The following is a 22,067-nucleotide window of genomic DNA, read 5'->3' on the forward strand; positions in this document are numbered from 1 at the left end:
CTATATAAAACTATCAAATTCTCTGATTTGTATATGTAGATATTATCTTTTAATCAATAATTTAAAGGCTTAACACAACAAACTCCAATCTTTATATGAGAACCAAGTCTTAACTCAACTGAAATACTATAAACAAGGAATATCCTGAAGAGATTTAAAAGGACTGAACAGTAGGATTAAGCAGGACATTCTGGAATAGGAAAGGAACATCACAGGAACAACTGTTAAATGGTTAGGTAATGGTCATGTATATAAAGACGGTGACCTATTTTTCATCTCTATAAAATAGGGGGAAAATGTCTTGTGTAATGGATTAAGAAAAAGAAAATCAGACGGTTAAGCCTACGGGTTTATTTTTTTAACCTGTCTACTTCCACCATCTGTTCCACACTGCAAAGTTTTTTTTTCTGAGTAGACATCAGAGAACTACTTATACCACTCCTAGTCAATTAAGGCAACAATCTACATTTTAAAATATTTTATTTGGGGGCACCTGGGTGGCTCAGTTGGTTAAGCAACTGCCTTCGGCTCTGGTCATGATCCTGGAGTCCCGGGATCAAGTCCTACATCAAGGTCCCTGTTCCACGGGGAGTCTGCTTCTCCCTTTGACCTTCTCCGCTCTAATGCTCTCTCTCTCTCACTCTCTCTCTCAAATAAATAAATAAAATCTTTTTTTAAAAGTTTAAAAAATATTTTATTTGTATTTTGTATTTGTTTCAGAGACTCTAATCATATAAACCCCCTTCTTGTTTGGGAGAATCTCTCTTGTGTGAATTCTGTTCAGAAACGGGATCCCTTCCTACTACGTGAATCAGAGAAGCTAAAGGTATGAGTAGGCAGCCAAGGTATAAGTAGGACCTCAGCCAAACAGATGCTACTAAGCAGGACTTTGAGTCTTAACAAGTGATACAAAGGTGTAGGAAACATTCAGAATTCTCTCTAGCCATGCCTGAAGCATGTGGTATGCACAGTAAGGATGCCAGTGGGATCCCAGGGTCCAGTGGAGTGACACGAATATCCTAATCCAACATTCCTGTGGCTTCATCTTTCAGGTAACCATGAATCTACCCACCTGCCTTTCCGTTGTACTTGACCCTTTCCAACCAAGGTTCGTCCAGCCTTTCATCTCTCTGCAGAGCTATTGGGGATCCTTCTGTATTAGTTAGGGTACAGGTTAGAAGAACCAAAACTAAGCTGCTTAAATAAGCTAAAACTCAATTTCTCCCTAATGAAAAATTCTAGAAGCAAATGGGCAAGTAATATTGGTTACTAAAGTTATTGTCATCTACCAACATTTGGAAAGATCTCAATGTTCTAAAAGTTCCACAGAGCACTTCCACTCGTGTCCTGCTGACCCGAACTTAGTACTACAGCCATACCAGCTGCAAGGGAGGCTGAGAAATGTGGTATGTAGCTGGAAGGCCATGTGCTAAAAACAAGGGAAAAACTAATTCTGGGCAACAATGGTTTCTGCCATGCTTTCCAGTAAGTGCCTTTTCTGCTCAAGTAAGCCAGAACTGCTTCTGCTTATAATCAAAGACTTCCAGCGATTCAGATTTTGTTTAATTTATGTAAAAGACAGAAACCTGGAGCCACTCTAATTAGGGAATTGATGGCCTAGGGGGAAGGGTAGAGACACTACAACTTGGATGCTGCTTTGAAATTCTCTACATATGAACATAAACTCAATTTGTTGTATCATGATTTTGATGTCTTTTAAAAATTCCTCATCTGTCTTAATGTTTGGAAGCCATCTCTAAAGAAAATTACTTTTTAAAGCTCCCTTTTCCCCTTCTGTGACTTATTAGGACTTAAATAATTTTATTAACTGAAAATCATCACAGAAGCAGATGAGCCCACAGAGGTCCCTACCCTTTAAATAATCTAATATGTATATATCATCTTTGACAACCATACATTACGACATAATTACACATTATACAACAAACCTGTATGCTTTTCAACATGCCTTTCTGTAAATTTTTTTTTATTTTTTTAAAGATTTTATTTATTTATTTATTTGACAGAGATCACAAGTAGGCAGAGAGGCAGTCAGAGGGAGAGAGGGAGAAGTAGGCTCCCCGCTGAGCAGAGAGCCCAATGCGGGGCTCAATCCCAGGACCCCGAGATCATGACCCGAGCTGAAGGCAGAGGCTTAATCCACTGAGCCACCCAGGCACCCCTCAACATGCCTTTCTATAGGAAAGGGGGGGGCAGTTAACATTGATGGCGCCATCTTCCATTAAAACAAATTCCTCTGTAATTTGGAAAAATTCCTCAAACAGGAAAAAGATGATAGCAAATGATTAAGGAAGAAAGAAGAAAAAGTTAAGGGAGGAAAAAGTATGGTGATGGGTAAGCAGAAATCTTCGAAGGTACCCACAAAAACCTAAATTAGAAAGAGGAACAGAAGCCAGGTAGGACAAGCACTACAGAAATGTTAGGAAGGGAATCCAAGACTTAACATAAAGCTGGGCTTCCCCTCCACACTTGTCCTCTTTAATAAAATCCCAGTTTCTAGAAAGCGATACTTTTTTTTTTTTGTATATTAGCATAGATCCAACAGAGAAGTAAAATGAACCAACATAAAAGGATAAAATATAATGGAGGTAGCAATAATCTTATTTTTAACCCAAAGAATCCAATTCCAAATAACACATTACAAAAACGTGCCAGATTTTGAATCTCATAAATTGCCTCCTCAGCTCTCATTTTTAAATATCTCAAGTTCTTTGATCATTCCCCAGATGTCCTAGAAACAAATTTCTCTCTCATTTCCCCCTTAATGATTCCTCCCCATTCTACGTATCTGAAATAGAAACATAATTTTCCCCCGAGCAGTTCTGGTAGTAATTCCAACTACCTTAAGCTACACTTCCTTAAATACAAAACCAGGGATCAGGTCTGAAGCTCAAAGGAACCAATATGTATGTCATCTGTCATGAAAGAAGCATAATATCACTTTCACCAAGTACCCTACCCTCAAAACATTCACATCAGCTCAGAGATCAACTCTATATCTATTAAGAATAGTGGTCTTGGGGTGCCTGGGTGGCTCAGTGGGTTAAAGCCTCTGCCTTTGGCTCAGGTCATGATCCCAGGGTCCTGGGATCGAGCCCCGCATTGGGCTCTCCGTTCCGTGGAGAGCCTGCTTTCTCCTCTCTCTCTGCCTGCCTCTCTGCCTACTTGTGATCTCTGTCTGTCAAATAAATAAATAAAATCTTAAAAAAAAAAAAAAAGAATAGTGGTCTGATTTCTGTGCAACATTTTATATTTATTTTTAAAAGTTATATGTAAAATATAGATATATTTCTGTGGGTATAAATATGGGACTATTCATATTATTTCTTTGCTTTAAAAGTGAACATGCCCAGTATTTGCTACCCCATTTCCAATTTCTTATATGTAAGAGTCAGGAATTTCCTTTGTCTTAAGGCACTACTGATAAGAATAATAAAATGTGAAAGGTCAAACAAAAGCCAAAAAAACAAAAGATAACATTTGAGCTAGACTTTACAAACCCCCAGAAAACAAAGCATTTTAAAGAAGGACTAGTTAAAAAAAAAAAAAAAAAGAAAGAAAGAAAGAGTAAAAAAGAACAGAGATGTTCAGAGAATAGCATACAAATGTATTCTTCTTTTGCTTTCAAGACTGTTGAAATGAGATGGGAGCCATTGAAGACCACTTTGAAAAACACTGTGTATAAGCTACACTTCTATTTCTCAGGCCTTAATTTCAATAAATGTAAATATATTCCTGATGTACCATTCTCTCCATAGAAAAGGACATTATTTTAGTTTCAAGACTAAAATGAAAAAAAAAATGGTGTATTGAGGCACTTATTAGGAGAAGAAAGATCACAAACTATTAAAATAACCACTTAATAAAATACATGCTCCTGTAATTAAAGAACATAGAGAAATCTGTCTCTATCATAATCATAATAGGTAATCAAGTTCATTTCAGTAAGAAATCACTCATATTTTGTGTCAGAGCAACTAATTTTTTTAATGAGATAACATGGATTTAAGATGAGCATAATTTATACAAAGCCTAAATTAATTCCTCTTAACAAGTACTCAGCATACTTAGTAACATTTTTTTTCTTAAAGTCATCTAAAGAATGATGACTACAATCATATGAGGAGCACGTTCTCTTTGGTTTTTACTTAGGACCTACTGCTACTACTGCTACCTTGTACTATAACACATGATCATGTGATTTTGGATTACTTATTTCTTGAGTCAAAACTGCCTCAATCAACAGGGTTAGCATGCTGACACAAAGCAAGCTCTCAATATATAAATACAATTAGCACAAAGTAAGCTCCAGATAGGTAAGTATATGGATAACTAGATGTACCTCTTCATTTAATTCCACAATGACAAAATTTATGATTTTATAGCCAAATACTTAAGCTAAAACTCTTCAATGTAGTCTAAAATTAATATTTAATCATAGATACTTATAAAATCTGTTTAGCAATTCTTCCCCAGGAATCTTACTCTTGAAATAAGCAGCTGAAATCCTTAATACTAATCCTTAATGAAATTTTTTAAATACTTCAAAAAACAGTCTGTTCTTTTAAAAATAGCCACAAGAGGTCAGTCTTTCCTAAGAAATAAATTTAAAATCCTGCAGTACCATGGAAGACAAGCATTTTTGCAGTATACTATTACCCATTACAAGTCAAATTTGAAGGCAATCTGCATTAAATTCAGTCAAGTCATCAAATTTTTCAGGATTCAACCAAAAATTCCAGAATATCATACTGATCACACACCCACAATTTAGAAAGATCGCCAAGAAGCACTTGATTCTCAAAACAGGGTGTAGACACAACTCTAGTTGTGAAGAAGCAAACATCCTAAGAAGTTGATTGTTCATCTGAAAATTCTAAAAATAAAATACATGAGATCTGGGTGTGCAAACTGTAACAAAACAAATGAGTACAGAATTTCTTTTAATCTTATTAAATATATGAATCAATGTTTCAAAAGCCATCACACCACACATGCTTACCTTGCCAACTATCATTGCAGACACACAATTTTTCTCCTGTTAGGTCGCAGTAACCATGATCGGGACTGCCACAATTGGCTTTACAATAAGGAATATCACAAGCTTCACCCTTCCAGTATTTATCACATTCACAGTACACTTGACTTGGAACAGAAATACTAGTTGTACACTTCCCATGACCAGAGCAATTGTTAGGACAAGAATTAATTCTGTAAAATATAATACATATAGATTCAAATTCAAAGTAATTAAAAAAGAATTTTGGTTGACATTTTGTAAACCTTATTTATCATTTTTATGTTGTGTTTGATATGTTCTGTTTAACCCAATTTCACAATGTGACTTCAATTCTTTACTCTGGACCCTTTAATACCTAATGCAATTCAGTTAATATTTATTTGCAATTGACTTTAATTCATTCGATGAGTTTACTTTGCTACCAAGCCTCCAAACTTCCAAGAACTACACACTCAACATTTGCAGGATCTATACAGTTCCAAACACAATGTTTTGTAAGGAATTAAGTACTCAAACATTTTGAATATACATTTTATAGAAAATAATTAAATTCATGAACACCTGAGATTAAATGAAAAGCTAAGATTTAACCTGGTTATATAATAATATTTACATAGCATGCTATCACCTATACACTGCCACGGAAGAATAGGGATGCTTATCACATTTTATTTTAAAGCCCTTTGACCAATTACATTCTACTACATATTTATTCTTCCTTGCATACATACTTGAGATAAATAGATCCTATAACAGCTTGCTGATTTTAAATTCTAATAGTCTGAAGATATTTAGGATATTTTATTCATGCAGGAAAATTCTCTAGTCATATTCTACATTCCTGAAGAAAAGGAAAAAAAGAAGTGTATCAAGTTCTTCTGTGGGCATTCCCATGAAAGCACCTGGCTCCTCCACTTCATGGAAGTGAGACTTCCAGGCATGAAAATTTATATAAAGTATCAGATGCATAATAGAGTCTTAACAAAAATCATTTTCTTATTTTAGGGGAGACAGTGGTATATTCATTTACCTTATTTTAAGCCTTAATGTCCTCACTTGTAAAATGGGAAAAATACCCACTGGACGGAACACTTGTAAAGAGAACCAAAGAACATAGTGTACACAGAGTATCCAGCACAACCTCTGAAAAGCAGAAGGACTACAAAAACATGGTTCGCACGCCCATCTTCAAATACCTTCGAGCACAGACACAGATGAAGACCCCTGTGATCCCACATGACTGCTGCTACAAGTTTCCCTAGTTTGTACTTGTTCATTTAATCCTTTACCGACAATCTTAAATTTCATAATTAATTGTCAACCCAACTTGCTACCGTAATGTCCTGAGACTTAGAATACAAACTCAAACAGTACTTTGAGGCATATCATTAAGATTTTATGTCACGTAGGAAAAGATCTTATAATTTTGAAATTTAACACACTAGCCTGCTCCTTATATAAAAGACATTTATAAAAACAATAAATTATTTAAAGTCAAGTTATAAGAATCATTATAATACAGAATTTTTTAAAAAATACTTACGAATAAAAAATGTTGAAACCAGTTAGATTATATGCAGCATCACTAAAAAAATGTAACAGTGCATAGCCAGATGTTGTAACAACTTCAGGCACAGTTTCATTTCCCCGGATTTCAGGAACAATCAAACCACTGTAAGAGAGCAAAATTGAATGCGATATATATTAATATGCATATGACTTCATCACATGAAAACTTACTCAAAAAATATTGTCAGCATCACTAAAAATCTGTAACAGAATAAGCAACTAGAAGGATAAGCCTAAAACAAGCTTCTCTCCGTTTTTCACCCAATTAGCCCTCCTACTGCTGCCAATGGACCAAAGTTCATTCTCATGTCACCACCCTCCTCTTCTTCCCTGACATCAGCTGGACCGCAGTGTCCATTTCCCCCTTTATCCTCCTATCCATCCTGTTATAATACTACAGGGTGATCTCTTAAGTCACGTGTAAACCTTCTCTTAAAGCCCGTAGAAAGCCTTGCTGTCTCTCCCTCTGGTGGCAAATTCTGATGAAGCTGGAAGGAGAGTACTCCACCCCAGCAAAGGGACTACAGTGACATTGTGGTTAAACTTGTACACTTCCAGGACACTTATCCAGGTATTCTAGGTCATTAGAAAAAATGTTTGCATACTCATACAACTTATATTAATATTCCAAAAGACATTTAAGTCCATATTGACACAAAAGAAAACTAGCAAAGGGAGGGAGGCGGATATTAATGTGCAAGAGTTCTGAGTCAGTAACCAGTTAGTAATTGCTACTTTTCCCTTTTTCAATCTCCGTATGCATTAGGAAAAATTACATATCTTCATTTACTGATACCATCCTATCCTCTCTAAATCTGTGAAAACATGCAATATGAGAAAAGAAGCTGCTAACAACAAATTACATTACTTGAAATAGTCCATTCCTTTAGGCAATGTTAAATTTATGTCACCAGGAACTGAACTCTCTTGTTCAAATCATATTTGCCAGAACAAAATGAAATATAATAATCAAATGATTTATTTTACAAACACATTCTCAAAGTAAACAAATTAAAAAGCAATCAAATCTTGATGCTTTTCTAATTATTACTGCATCTACTAACCTATGTTTGTGAAGGAACAAAAAATTTAAAAGGGGACTGTCAAAAGAATTCTAATTCTATACTACCAATCTTAGTTACATATATTTTTCACCATAGTGAGATTACTTTGAAGTGAGTACATTGTTAAAAATAATATTCCCAGGTCTTTATAACAGATAAAATTAATCTCTCTGAAACAAAGGACAGATATGTTTACTGGTTATTTATTTATGAGTGTGTGTTTTTTTTAAAGATTTTATTTGTCTATTTGACAGAGAGAGAGAGATCACAAGCAGGCAGAGAGAGAGGAGGAAGCAGGCTCCCTGCTGAGCAGAGAGCCTGATGCGGGGCTCAATCCCAGGACCCTGAGATCACGACCTAGGCTGAAGGCAGAGGCTTAACCCACTGAGCCACCCAGGCACCCCTATAAGTGTTGTTGGTTTTTTTTTTTTTTTTTTTTTTTTATTTGTCCGAGAGAGAGAGGAGCGAGAGTGAGCACAAGTAGACAGAGTAGCAGGCAGAGGCAGAGGGAGAAGCAGGCTCCCTGCCGAGCAAGGAGCCCGATGCGGGACTCGATCCCAGGACGCTGGGATCATGACCTGAGCCGAAGGCAGCTGCTTAACCAACTGAGCCACCCAGGCGTCCCTGTTGGTTTTTTTTTTAAGAGTAATTTATTTTAAAAATAAATAAAAGAAATTTAATTGATTTATTTTTAAAAATAAACTTTAAAAGAGAGGGTTTCCACATCTTATATGACACATCAAGCAATTGGACCAACTAACCCTTCCACTGAAGTCAACTAGAAAAATGACAAATTACATAAAAATATATATATATCAATTTGAAGGTACTGGAGAACTAAGAAGATGGTGAGCCCAGGTACTGGGGCCACTTCTTATGGGCATTTGCTGATTTCAAAGTTGGCGGTGAGGTTTGAAGGGCTGAGAAACTGGGTTGTTTTACAGAGGTAGAAAAACAAAAAGTGGAACCCAAGGTCTCTGCTTTGCCCTGGGACCCCAAGGACTATAAGTAAAAGTGAACTAGTAAAAGATCAACCCTCCAGGAGACTGCATTACAGCTTGGGTGTGAATCACCTCAGGATCTAAATTCAGTTGATTGGATTGCTAGTGTCCCCAGGCACTCTCTATAGGAATATATTATCTTTCTAGGTTTCAAATAATTTCTACATGTGATTTTACAAGCATGACGTCCAGCACGCAGCTGTCCAGCACACCATCAAAAAATAACACTTCTCTATTAACAATCCATTCTCCACATTCTAAAGTCTTGGCTACAGAATAAAGCCCCATTTCCTTAATGTGGTAAAGAAGAAAGCAATACTACAGTGATAAGGGAGTATAAAACCAGAGTTATTATTCTGACTATATTACTTACTAGCTAGGCAAGTTTGAACGACTCTTAATCTCTTTGTGCCTCAATTCTTCATTTATGAATGGAGAATTTATAAACTCCATGGCAATAATAATTCCTAACTAAAGGGTCACTGTGAAGATTAAATGAGTTATTATATATAAAGAACTCTTGCATACTGCCTGGCACATAATAACCATTCAGTAGATGTAATGATTACTGTTTATTGGGTAATCTGGCTCCTACCAATCCCTTCACAGAGCCTGTGATCAAATTACTCATAACTACTTATATTAGCCCAAAACATAAAGCTCTTTAATGCATCTGTGCCTTTGTACATATGTTTTTCTCTACCGAGAATGTCCCATCTGGCCCCCATACTTTGTCTATTCTACTTCTGCCCATGATGAAATTCACCATGAAGAATTAGTTACTTCTAAAATCATATAGCACTATTTTCATAACCTAATTACAATACTTATGTGCTGGGTAAAAAAAAAAAAAAAAAAAAAAAACACAAAAAACTGTGTGCATGCTGCCACCAGTACCAAACTGCTGTGTACTGATATAGCCTCCAAATCCTTGGAATTTCCCAAGTGATAGAATTGTCTCCATTATTCATGGGAACTCTGACTGTTCATGCTAATGAGGGGACTCGGGATGGGAGCTGGCCACACCAGAAAGACCAACATACAATTAAAGGGTTGAGGCTTTGAGCCACAAGAAATCAATCCAAATTCCAGAGACAGCAGGAGGACTAGAGACAGTTCAACCTTGTGGCCAATGATTCAATCAATCATGCCTATATTAACGGAACCCCAACAAAAACTCTGGACACCTGTAGCTCAGGTAAGCTTCCTGGATGATGAGACACATTGGTATGCTGGGAATGTAACATATCCCAAGGACACAGAAGTTGTCTGTGATCCCCCCAGACCTCAATCTATGTGTCTCTTCATTTGGCTGGTCCTGATTTTTAACCTTTATCATGAAACTATAATCATAAGTATAGTGTTTCCTGAGTTCTATGAGTCATTCTAGTGAATTATTGAACCTGAAGGGGGGGTGGGCACCCCTAAATCTGCAGCCATCTGTTCAGAAGTGTGGGTGGGGCTTGAGGACCTCTGGACCTGCAGCTGGTATCTGAACTATGGGCAGTTCTATGGAGGACGGTGCACCCAGCTATGAAGTTTGACCCAACTCTAGACAGCTGGTGTGTGAATTCACTGCAATGCCTGTACCTTATTCCTTACTATATCTTCCAGGCTTATGACAGTCTCTGGAGCTGAGGAAGTTATCACGTATTTGTTGAGAAATGTATATTATGAAACTGGAACGATTTAAACACTTAAATTCTGAATTGTAGTATTTTAGGCTTTTAAGTCCAGAGAATTCACATCCTAATCCTGGCTCCACCATCTATTAAAAGTAAAGCAATTTCTCTGAGCCTCAATTTTCTCAACAATAAAATGGGGATAACAGCACTTCTACCACAAGATCCCTGTGAGAATTAGATGACATATAAACTGCCTAGTACGCTGATTAGCATCAAGGGGATACTCAATAAACATCTTTCCATCTCCTTCAAGACAGCTAATAGGAACACTTGCTAATGAAAAGTCACTGGTTCCATCTTCACAGTCATATACTAAAACCCATCCTTACCTCATAAAAGTTTCCTTTAGTATCAAGAAAGCACTGTTAAGAGTGTTAATGGATCACTGTTAATTAATGCAGTCATTACAACTATGAAGAAAACAAATGGAAAAGCAATAAAAACACAATAATGATAGCTGAGTAAAACCTAAATTACTAAAAATTAATGTATGAACCCAGAATCTTACCTAATTATCACAACAAACTATCTTACAATACAATTATTCATACGACTATTCCATTTTCTATCACCCTTGGATAAAGGGCTCTCTGTGGCAACCCCTTAAATAATTTTCAAACAACTCAAAAATTAAATTCTAAAAGTATTTAGAACAATAGCAATATTACAGACTATGATTAAGATCCTAGAGAGTCACTGTGAAATATTCCTTCAGAAATACAAGTCCTTACATGTCTATCCAAAAAACAGTAGTTCACATTCCTGGTGAACAGAATATTTACAACATAAATAGTAAAAAGAAGAAAGAAATTTTTAAAAATTTGAGGGGAACAATAAGCTTTTATCTTTATTCAAAATTTTAACAATGGTAGAACATGTAAGCAGTATTATAGAAATAAGAAATATAAGGAATAATTTAATCAGTAACTCTGGTTGACAACAAACTTAGTTAAATTGTACACCAAATCAACATTACATGATCTGAATATTTCCTATATCTAATATATTTTCTCCTATTCATAAAACATTTTATAATAATTTGTATTACACAGAAAGGATTTTTTAAACTGATACTGAAAATACTTTAATTTTAAAATTAAGTCTGGGGGCACCTGGGTGGCCCAGTGGGTTAAAGCCTCTGCCTTCGGCTCAGGTTATGGTCCCAGGGTCCTGGGATCGAGCCCCGCATTGTGCTCTCTGCTCAGCGGGGAGCCTGTTTCCCTTCCTCTCTCTCTGCCTGGCTCTCTGCCTACTTGTAATCTCTGTCAAATAAATAAATAAAATATTTTTTAAAAAATAAAAAGTAAAACAAAATAAAATTAAGTCTGACTACTAACAATAAGTATTGTGAAACAACCAAAACCCAATTCAAGATTGAAAGAAACACATTTGTTATTAAATCATTACATAAAGTATACCTTAACCTTTTTTTACAGAATTGGAAATTTTATCATTTCACCAAAATAAAAAGACAACTATAAAAAACATATACATCTGCCTATTATTTCTTTGTTACATAGAGCTCACAATAAGCTACCCAACAGGTATCTCTGAAAACATATTCATATCACTTTAAAAGAATAAATGATATGTGGAAAGAATAAAGGATATTTATCAAGAAATACACGCTTCTGAAAGAGTACTTATTTATCTTTACTAAATCAAAATTTAGTTGACAGTCACAGTATGCAAACATGTATTATAACCATCTTAGAATTTAGCCATCAATATCTCTGCTAAATTTATTTTAAAGCACAGAGCAGTATATACTTAAAATTAATAAATTACAGTTACTGTTCTAAAACTGACTGTAAGTTTACCAATTAAACACTATTACTCACCTAAGAACCGCTATTAAAGGTGCATATATTGAATCTCCATCATAAACATACATATGATCCCAGCTACATTCTGTTGCAAAATGATTGAATCTTAATCTTAACACTGCATTTGGACTGAAAAAAATATTAAAATACATTTAATTAATATGTAACATTCAAAGCAGAGTCTGAAAAATTTTGAGTACTGTATTAAAAAACTATTTATAGAAAATTTTGTATACATTCTTAAGTTACCAGTGTAAAAGAGTGATAAAGAGTCTTCTCTAAATTGTAAAAATGAGGGGCGCCTGGCAGGCTCAGTCAGAAAAGCATGAGACTCTTGATCTCAGGGTTGTTAAGTTTGAGCCCCATGTGGGGTGTAGAGATTACTTAAATAAAGAAAACTTTAAAAGTAAGTGAATTGTAAAAATGACATACAACTTCAAAATCTATTAACAGATTGCATATATAAATCACCATTTTCTAAAAATTTGGTCAGCAGTAAATATTCTAGGTCTTGATTAAAGGGGACATTACAGAGATTGTATACATTATTGAAGCCATGTTGAACTGTATACTTAATATGCATTGTATTATAAGTAAATTCCACTTGAATGAAGTTTATTTTTAAAATTCAACATTCAAAAAGTAACAACTCTTATTTCTACACAACGCTTATTAACTAAAGGTTCTAATATGGTCTTGAAATTGTAATTAAAAGGTCTCAATGATATATCAATAAATAAACAAAATGAAAAAAAAGGGGGGAGCACCTGGCTGGCTTAGTGGAGCATGGAGCTCAAGGTCATGAGTTCAAGCCCCACACTGGGCATAGCGATTACTTAAAAAACAATAAACAAACAAACAAAACACAAAAAATCAAAATGAGACCATAAGTGCTAAGGGAATTAGTAACTTTTAAGTTCTAAAAACTTTCTAAAATAACCCCCCAAAGAAAAACATTTTCCAAATACACTCTTTAAAAATCATAAAATGATTCAAAAATAACATATCAATTCATTTATGATCTATTCACAGCATGTTTAAATAGATCAATTCAATCTCAAACCCTAATTACTGAAAATTTTTCCTAAAAAGATAATTAACTCTCTCCTACAAAATGTTCTTTTTTTAACATCCTTATAACTAAAATGCTGAATCGAATGAACCAATGACATAATTTAGCATGAAATATTTTTATACTTTCTATGGCATTTTCAAATTCCATAACAAGATGTTTAAAGCAAGCCAGAAAGTGCCCACTTGATTTACTGCCACACTAACATAACTCAAAAATAAAACATATGTAACAAACTATTATCTCGTTAATGGGGTACTATAATTTACATTAAATGTGATATCTAAAAGTTGCAAATCTCATTTTAAAATATCATGAATTATGGCTGAATGAACGATAAGTAACTGAACAAGCTATATACCTATAAAATTATACTGTATTGCTTTAAAACTGAAGTGATCATCTTCTTTATCATTTCAGAATAAAATAATTTAATCCAAATTATATACTTACTAGCCTTCAATTAGCCAAGTGCATTTAGTTTTATATTTATAGTTAATTGGACCATCTGTTAAATATCCAGAAGGTTCTGTTAACCTAGAAAACAAAATCATGAAAACGATTACCTTAAAGTAATTTTAAAACATATAGTAGCATAAGAAAATTAAAAAGATACTTAACCAAAGAAATGGAATGTAGCATTTTCCAATAGTTTACTTACAAATTAGGAAAGTTTTCATATTGCCATCTATCTCTACACATCTCAAAAGAATTTATTTTGGATTTCTCTAAACTTTGACATATTTTGACTGTTTCACTTTGCACAGTGAAAAAACACACTGAGAGATCAAACATTGTACTGATGGGCTTAATGCTTACTACAAAAATAGATGTAGTTAAATTGCCTCTGTATAAAAAAAAGATGGAGGCAAAAAAAGGAAGGTCAAATGAACTTTAAAAGATGCAGATCAATGAAATAGAGAAATAGTGTATGTACATACCATTCTGAACTTACAGTGTTAGCTATATTTGCTTTTGGTTTTGGTCTTGGCTTTTTTCAGTTCTCATGTTATTTATTCTCAAGTAGTAAGTTTTTTATCTATTTATTTTGAGTAAACACACAATGTTACATTAGTTTTAGGTGTCCAACTCAGTGATTTAACAGTATGTCCATTATGCTATGTTCACCCCAACTATACTCACCATCTGTCTCATTATATCACTGTATTTGTTTTCCACAAGCCAGGATTACTGAGGTAGCTGTCACTAGACTTTACTGAGTTTGGGGGCTGCCTGTTTTTATTATTATTTTCTCTTACCTACTTTATACCTAATCCAAAAACTCAATCAATTCTAAAAATAGGATAAATCAAGGTTTTATAATTATCTTCCATTTAAAACACAAAAAGGACAATTAGAAAAACTCAGTTTTTAGAATTTAAAAACATTTAAAACAAAATCTCAGTTCTACTTCACTTTGTTCTCCTTAGCTCCAGCCCAACTGTTTTATCCACAGAAGATCATACTTTAAGTAATTAAGATACCTTCCTATTTAGCCTTTATATATAATATATGCAAGTACATATATACTTATATACATACACACAGAAACAAACACACAAGGATTAGTCTTTATATATTCACTTATACATAAACACATACATTATACATAATATACACATACGCATATAGATCTCAGGGTCATTATTTCGTTTTAGATAACTTAAATTTTCCTTATAGACTAGTCTTAAGTACACTAGAAAAAAAATTTCATTTATCTAAATAATGGTTGACAGAAATGTCAGTCAATAAGAATGTTATTTGTAAGTCTTTCATAATCCCTGCAGATGATTTTAGGCAATAAATGGGCTAATTCATGCTTGGAAAAGTTTTTTAAGAAAAATTCCAATACTCTCAAATTAATGTAACAATAAATTGAGAATTTTCTATGTGTCAGGACCTACATAAGCACATATGTGTTACCTCACTTAAAAATCTCTATACCAGGGCACCTGGGTGGCTCAGTCAGTTAAGCCTCTGCCTTTGGCTCGGGTCGTGATCTCAGGGTCCTGGGATCGAGCCCCACATCGGGCTCTCTGCTCAGCAGGGAGTCTGCTTCCTCCTCTCTCTCTGCCTGCCTCTCTGCCTACTTGTGATTTCTGTCTGTCGAATAAATAAATAAAATCTTAAAAAAAAAAAAGATAATTCAGACAAATCCTGCACTGAAAACAACTTTAAAAAGCTAAGGAAAATGTTTACAATCTTAAAAGCATCTTATAAGTAACAAAATGGTAAGATCTACCAACCCAAGACCCAGAAGTTGCAAATTCAAGAGGCAGGCATTCAGAGCTCCTTTTGCTCTGGAAAGACTTGCCTCTTTAGAAGACAGTATCAAAAAGCTGAGTGCTTTTGGCAGCCTAAGACAGGGAGGGAGATAACAGTTGAAGGCAATGGCCCATGAAAGGTAGGGGCTCAAACAATATGGCCCTCTGAACTGAGACACAATGACCAGTTATTAGGGTAAGGCTTTACCCGAAGTAAACCAGCCCCTATGTGGACTGAAGCCTAGCTATGAGTCAACTGGACGGAAAACCTCAAGGCTTAGAACTGGCTTAAGGGGTTACTGGAACTGCTAGTATGCCAAAGCTCCTAACAAGATACAAAAAAATACTCTCTAAAGAAACGTAACATTATTCTAGACCTCAAATTATTTCTACCAATAATTTCTCAAGTAAAATGTCTAGCATGATTAGAGATACTAAGACATATGAAGATGCAAGACACCAAAATAAGAACAAAGGGACAACAGGAAGAGACCTGAAGATACCTCAATTACAGAGACTGTCAAACCTGCCCTATAAAATAAATATACTTTACTAAGCTCAAAAAGGCAAAAGACAAGACTTAAAATTTTGGCACTTAATTAAAAACTGTAAAAGGTAAGAGATATATTTGAAAAAATAATAATAGTATAAATAATATACTAATACTGAAAACTACCAAAATCAAATTTGAAAATTTGAGGCACAGGTTTACACTTAAACACAGCACATTTAAACAGAGCTAAAACAGGATGAGAATAGACCCATAAAAAATATCCAACCAAAGCAGGGACTGAGAACACAACCCATTGGGTTTTGGTCACTCCACCAGTTGAAATTCCAACAACCTGAAACTCTAGCTGAGAGCAGGAGAAATAAAAATAGGGAGTGGAAGAACAAAACCTCAGATAGCAATTATCATCTTATAACACATTACAGAAACAGAGATTATAACAGCTTTGCATAGTTTCTATTTTCTTGTTATGTGTATATCTTCTCTCCTCATTTCTACTTTACATACAAGTTGTTGTAAGTTAACTTTACAATTTAGACTTTAGATAATGGCATATTCAGTATGACTATGACTGAATATGAAGAGTAATTAATACACCCAATCATAGATATAATGACTCTTTGAACTGCGTACTCTCTCCTTTTGGACGAAGGGTGAGGACTTCACTAGGAAGATGTGTATCTTCTTAGATAGTAATGCAATGCTATTTGGTTGCAGGAGAATTCATATATGTTTAGAAAAAAAAAACATTAAAAAGCTGAATAATCAAAGGGTAGTGCCAATTATCCATTGCCTGTCACCTCAAAATCCAGTTTGCCTACTCTGTGAAAATGGATCTGGGCCCTGTAAATACTTTTTTGTCAGATGGCCTGATGTTAAACCTGTCATGCTTTGTCAACAGAGTGCACCGGGGTTACTTAACGATCTCCTGTAGCTTGGCTTCTCCAGGACTATGCTACTATAGATTGTGACGGCCAGCAACCCAGCTACCAACGGCTCCTCCCAGCACCTCCGCTCGGGAAATTCTGCAGCAGAGTGCCTTCAGCGGGACACTGCCCCATGAACAGCATGCCCCATCTTTTAATAAGATAACCATGGCAAGTGCCAAGGGGCAGATATCAAGCATTTTCTGCCAGTGCAGCATCACAGCGACAGTACCATTCAGTGAGTCACAGCCATGCCCTCCTGACAAGGTCTGGATCTCGGGCCAGGAGGCCGGGGCTTATACCTAAGTGTTCTAGCTCAACCATAAGCATAGGAGCGGCTGCTCCTTATAGCCACTGTTTCCACGTTGTTTGGAGATCCCTTTACTTCTTACTAGCCAATTTCTCATTAATCCAATCTCTGTTACAATCAAAATTTATTTACATTAAACTTTTCCTGCTGAAAATACTGTGATTCTTTTTTCTGACTAACCCAAACCAATCAATAATAACCAAGGATAGGCAAAATGAAATCACAATAACATACCACCACTATGTACACACACACACACACACACACACACACACAAATGACCAAAATTTAAAAAATAATATCAAATACTGGCAAAGATGTGGAAAAAAAGAGTAGTCATAGGAATAAATCAGCAAAACTTCAAAGTAATTTGGCAATTATGCTGCATAGTTGAAAAGAGACTTATCTTTTAAAGTAGCCAACAGTGTTTGTACTATCCACCGTTATATCCTCTCACACCCCCTTACTATTTCCACATGCTCAGCCTGACTTCCTCAGGCAAGCACCTGCATCATTGCTGGAGGACTCCCCTCTGGCCACTGGAACCCCATTTCCTCTGCATGTGATGAGCTGAAAGTGCCTATAAACCAACATACTCCCAGAATGAATGATTTCTAGCCAATGAATGATTTGGTAAGAGTGTAGATACTCCCAAGCTTCCTTACCTCTTTGTTGGGATAACACTGCAGTGCATTTTCCCCCCAGTACTTCCTTATGGGATTAAGTTCTGGTTGCCCCCTGTGGTAGTGGACTTGATAATATATTTCTTACTGGCTACTTCTGTGTACTACTCTGTCAGTGTCCCAGCATCTCCCAGGTATACCACATGTGCCCAGTGCTCAGTGTGAAAGCAGATACTTCTGCTTCAGGGTGATGGAGGGGAGGGTGGTCAAACTAACAGTTACCACCGAGAAGCATATCTTCAGGACAGGATGCTAGTAGGTCACTCACTGGGCAGATGGTAGACAAAGTGGTAATAACTCCTGGCATGTTACAGCATCACGATGACTAAGACTCCTACTTGAGAGCTGACATGGCATTCCAGCAGAAGGTTATGCACAAACAACAGGCTAATGCAATAGCTCTAATATTTGAGAAGTACAGTAGCAAGGATAATTAGAAGGACTGTGGAATGAGTTGATTGCTATAAAAAGTCACTGATATGCTATAGAAGGAAAACTGCAGCAGAGTCCCTCTGTGAGACACCTGCTCAATGAGCAGCTTTTCCCAATAACCTGTAAGACCCAGTTCACCAACCACCAATTTTAGATACAGTGTAAAAGCCAGGGGACTCTAACATTCAAAAAATCTCTGCTGGGGCACCTGGGTGGCTCAGTGGGTTAAGCCTCTGCCTTCAGCTCAGGTCATGATCCCAGAGTCCTGGGATCGAGCCCCGCATCGGGCTGTCTGCTCAGTGGGGAGCCTGCTTCTCACTCTCTCTCTGCCTGCCTCTCTGCCTGTGATCTCTGTCAAATAAATAAATAAACTATTAAAAAAAAAAAAAACTCTGCTCCTGAATCCAAGGGAGGATGATCAAGCTGAAAAATAGGCCCAGGATCAGATTGTGAGAGGAGCAGAATTCTAGAAAAAGTTTAATTCACAGCCGTGACAAAATTTCAGTGCTAAAGATAGTGCCCCTAAGAGGAAGTAAAACCCTGATACCTAGGAGGGTGCCATCTGGGTAGATGCACTTGAGAACCTTGAACTCCTGTATATTTTTTACACTTTGAGCCTGCAAAAGTCTTTCAGGAGCCAAAGTCGACAGTGAGAAAAATAAATTCCCACCCTCTTTATAGGACTACTTGTTCGTAAGTCACACCAACAAGCAATACCAGAATTGAATTAAATCAATTTAATCAATAACAATTGGCTATAGTAATCATGCATCCAAAAACCATGAAATTAGTGGCAGCACTATACACACTGACTATGCAAAAAAGATAAATTTAAAATCCCCAAATATTTGCAAATTAAGCAATACACTTCTAAGTCACCAAGACAATTAGAAAATATTTTAATTGAATAATATTAAAACCACAACATATCAAAATTTATGAGATGAAGCTAAGCCGGTATTTAGAGAGAAATTTTAGCTCTTGATGTATATATTAGAAAACTGAAAATCAATTATCCAAGGTTACAGCTCAAGAAGCTAGAAAAAGAACAGTGAGTTAAATCAGAAGAAAATATATGGAAGGGAATAATAAAGAACAGAAATCTCTTGGAGAGCCTGGGTGGCTCAGTTAGTTGAGGGTCCAACTGTTGGTTTCAGCTCAGGTCATGATCTCAGGGTTGTGAGACTGCATTGGCCTGCATTGGGCTCTGTGCTCAGCGAGGAGTCTCCTTGGGATTCTCTCTCTTTCCCTCTGCTCCTCTCCACACTGGGACATGCTCTCTCTCTCACAAATAAATAAATCTTACAAAAAAAAAAAAAAAAAAAAAGAACAGAAAACTCTCAAATAAAAAAGTCATACAACAAAGGAAACCAACACAATTAAAAACTGGCATCATGAAGACTAACAAAATGAAAAATTTTCTAGCAAAACTTAACAAGAAAAAAAAGGAAAAATCATTAATTACCATTATCAAAAAGGAAAAGAGAAACCTCACTACAGATACTACAGAAAGAATAAGACATTAAGAACTTTCTAACAATAAAATTGATATTTTATGGTGCAACCACTCTGGAAAACAGCATGGAGGTTCCTCAAAAAGTTGAAAATAGAGCTACTCTATGACCCACCAATTGCACTACTAGGTATTTACCCTAAAGATAAAAACATAGTGATCCGAAGGGGCACGTGCACCCAAATGTTTATAGCAGCAATGTCCACAATAGCCAAACTATGGAAAGAACCTAGATGTCCATCAACAAATGAATGGATAAAGAAAATGTGGTATATATATACAATGGAATAGTATGTAGCCATCAAAAGAAATGAAATCTTGCCATTTGCGACGACATGGATGGAACTGGAGGGTATTATGCTTAGCGAAATAAGTCAATCGGAGAAAGACAACTATAATATGATCTCCCTGATATGAGGAAGTGGAGATGCAATGTGGGGGGTTTGGGGGGTAGGAAAAGAATAAATGAAACAAGATGGGATTGGGAGGGAGACAAACCATCAGAGACTGTTAATCTCACAAAACAAACTGAGGGCTGCTGGGGGTCAGGGGGTGGGGAGAGGGTGGTGGGGTTATGGACATTGGGGAGGGTATGTGCTATGGTGAGTGCTGTGAAGTGTGTTAACTTGGCGATTCACAGACCTGTAACCCTGGGGCTAAAAATACACTATATGTTTATGAAAAAATAAAAAAAAAATTTTTAATGTAAAAAAAATAAAAAATTGATATTTTAGATGAAAGGAATGGTTCTTTAAATAGTACAACTCGATGAAACCAACAGAAGAAATGAAAATTATGAATAATCCATCATGCAAAAATCTTAAAATATAATCAAATTTAATCTAACATTTATAAAAAGAATACATATAACAGTATTCTGACTGAGGTATGTATAAAGACTTGGAGGCTCGGGAAATAGCATTCCTCTGTTGGGGGACTACAACTCATTCAGTGAATCAATGGGGAATGTCTAATGATGAGACTATAGGGAAATCCAGATGACAGTGCTTACAAGAATGGGAAAAGATAGATTCAATGGTTACTCGGAGTGGTTCAAGGAAGGAACCATAAATTTAATTGCATTAACCCTTTGAGCAATTTAAACTTACCTAAAATTTTTACATTTAATTCATGAAATCATTTGTTGATAAAACATGAAAATCATCCTATGCCTAGCATGAAACCCCTTCAGAGCAAAAAAAGCAGTTATAGAGAAGGCATTCCTTAAAAACTCTGAAAGGCAAATACCAGCAACCCTGCTGCATGAGGCAAAAGGTCACAGTGGAAGCAAACAATAGATACACCACACACCTGGGAGGAAAATCTGGGGAGAGATTCTTTGAAGAATTAGGGTACTGAAAAACTATCCAGTATGTGAGCCCATACAGGGGAACATGAGGAGCCACATGCATTCCCAGGGAAGACTACATCCTCACAAAAGACCTGAAAGTTAACCTCTAGTTAACTTTTAGACTGAAAGCAAAAAGGAAATTAAGGCTAAGGTAGAGTCATAAACAGCCTAGCTATGCAACTGTAGGAGTGCCCTGAAAGAGTCAATCTGCAAAGACTAGAGAGTTATTCATTTTTCCTTGGCTCCAGGCATTCAATGAAATCGATCTCAAAACACTAGCTGACCACAAGCTAAAAGAACAGAGACTTTAGAGACCATATGCAATAAAGAATACAGGCATTACAAAAGTAGTTTAGAAAAATCATGAACTACAACCCACATATGCAAAAAAAACCAAAAGCAAAGACAAAAAACCTAAAGAGGGTGATGCTTCTAATCCTAGCCTTATCACATCACAAAAATTAACAAAAAATTACCAAGCAGGCAAAGAAACAAAGTATGGCCCATCTGCAGAGGTTGTCAGAAACTGTCTCCACAGAAACACAGACACTGAACTTGCCACTTCTAATGTTGTTTCTACAATGTATTCTAAGTTTCAAACAACTAATGTATTTTTTATTGTGGCACTCCTGTTCATGAATTGAGAGCCATATTGATATGTTAATCTAGATCACAGCTCCACAATCTACTGGCCCATTGCCTGTTTGTGTAAATGAAGATTTGCTGGACTTCTACTACACACATTTGTTTACACATGTCTAAGATTGCTAACACAATACAAGAGCAGAGTTGAGCAGTGGCTACAGAGACCATCAGGCC

General features: G+C 35.9%; 1 protein-coding gene across 1 annotated transcript in view; it reads right to left on the reverse strand.

Annotated features, from left to right (window-relative positions):
- The window catches only part of ATRNL1 (attractin like 1), a gene marked incomplete at its 5' end in the record, with an annotated part of 807,401 nt that overhangs the window by 764,046 nt on the left and 21,288 nt on the right, over positions 1-22,067 (reverse strand). Inside the window, 4 exons of the mRNA XM_080822490.1 lie at positions 5,024-5,232; positions 6,585-6,713; positions 12,202-12,315; positions 13,712-13,795. Coding sequence (XP_080678616.1) covers positions 5,024-5,232; positions 6,585-6,713; positions 12,202-12,315; positions 13,712-13,795 — 536 coding nt within the window. The remainder of the gene's footprint in view (positions 1-5,023; positions 5,233-6,584; positions 6,714-12,201; positions 12,316-13,711; positions 13,796-22,067) is intronic.

The sequence above is a fragment of the Martes martes genome, assembly GCF_963455335.1.
Source record: "Martes martes genome assembly, chromosome: 14".
Lineage (NCBI taxonomy): Eukaryota > Metazoa > Chordata > Mammalia > Carnivora > Mustelidae > Martes > Martes martes.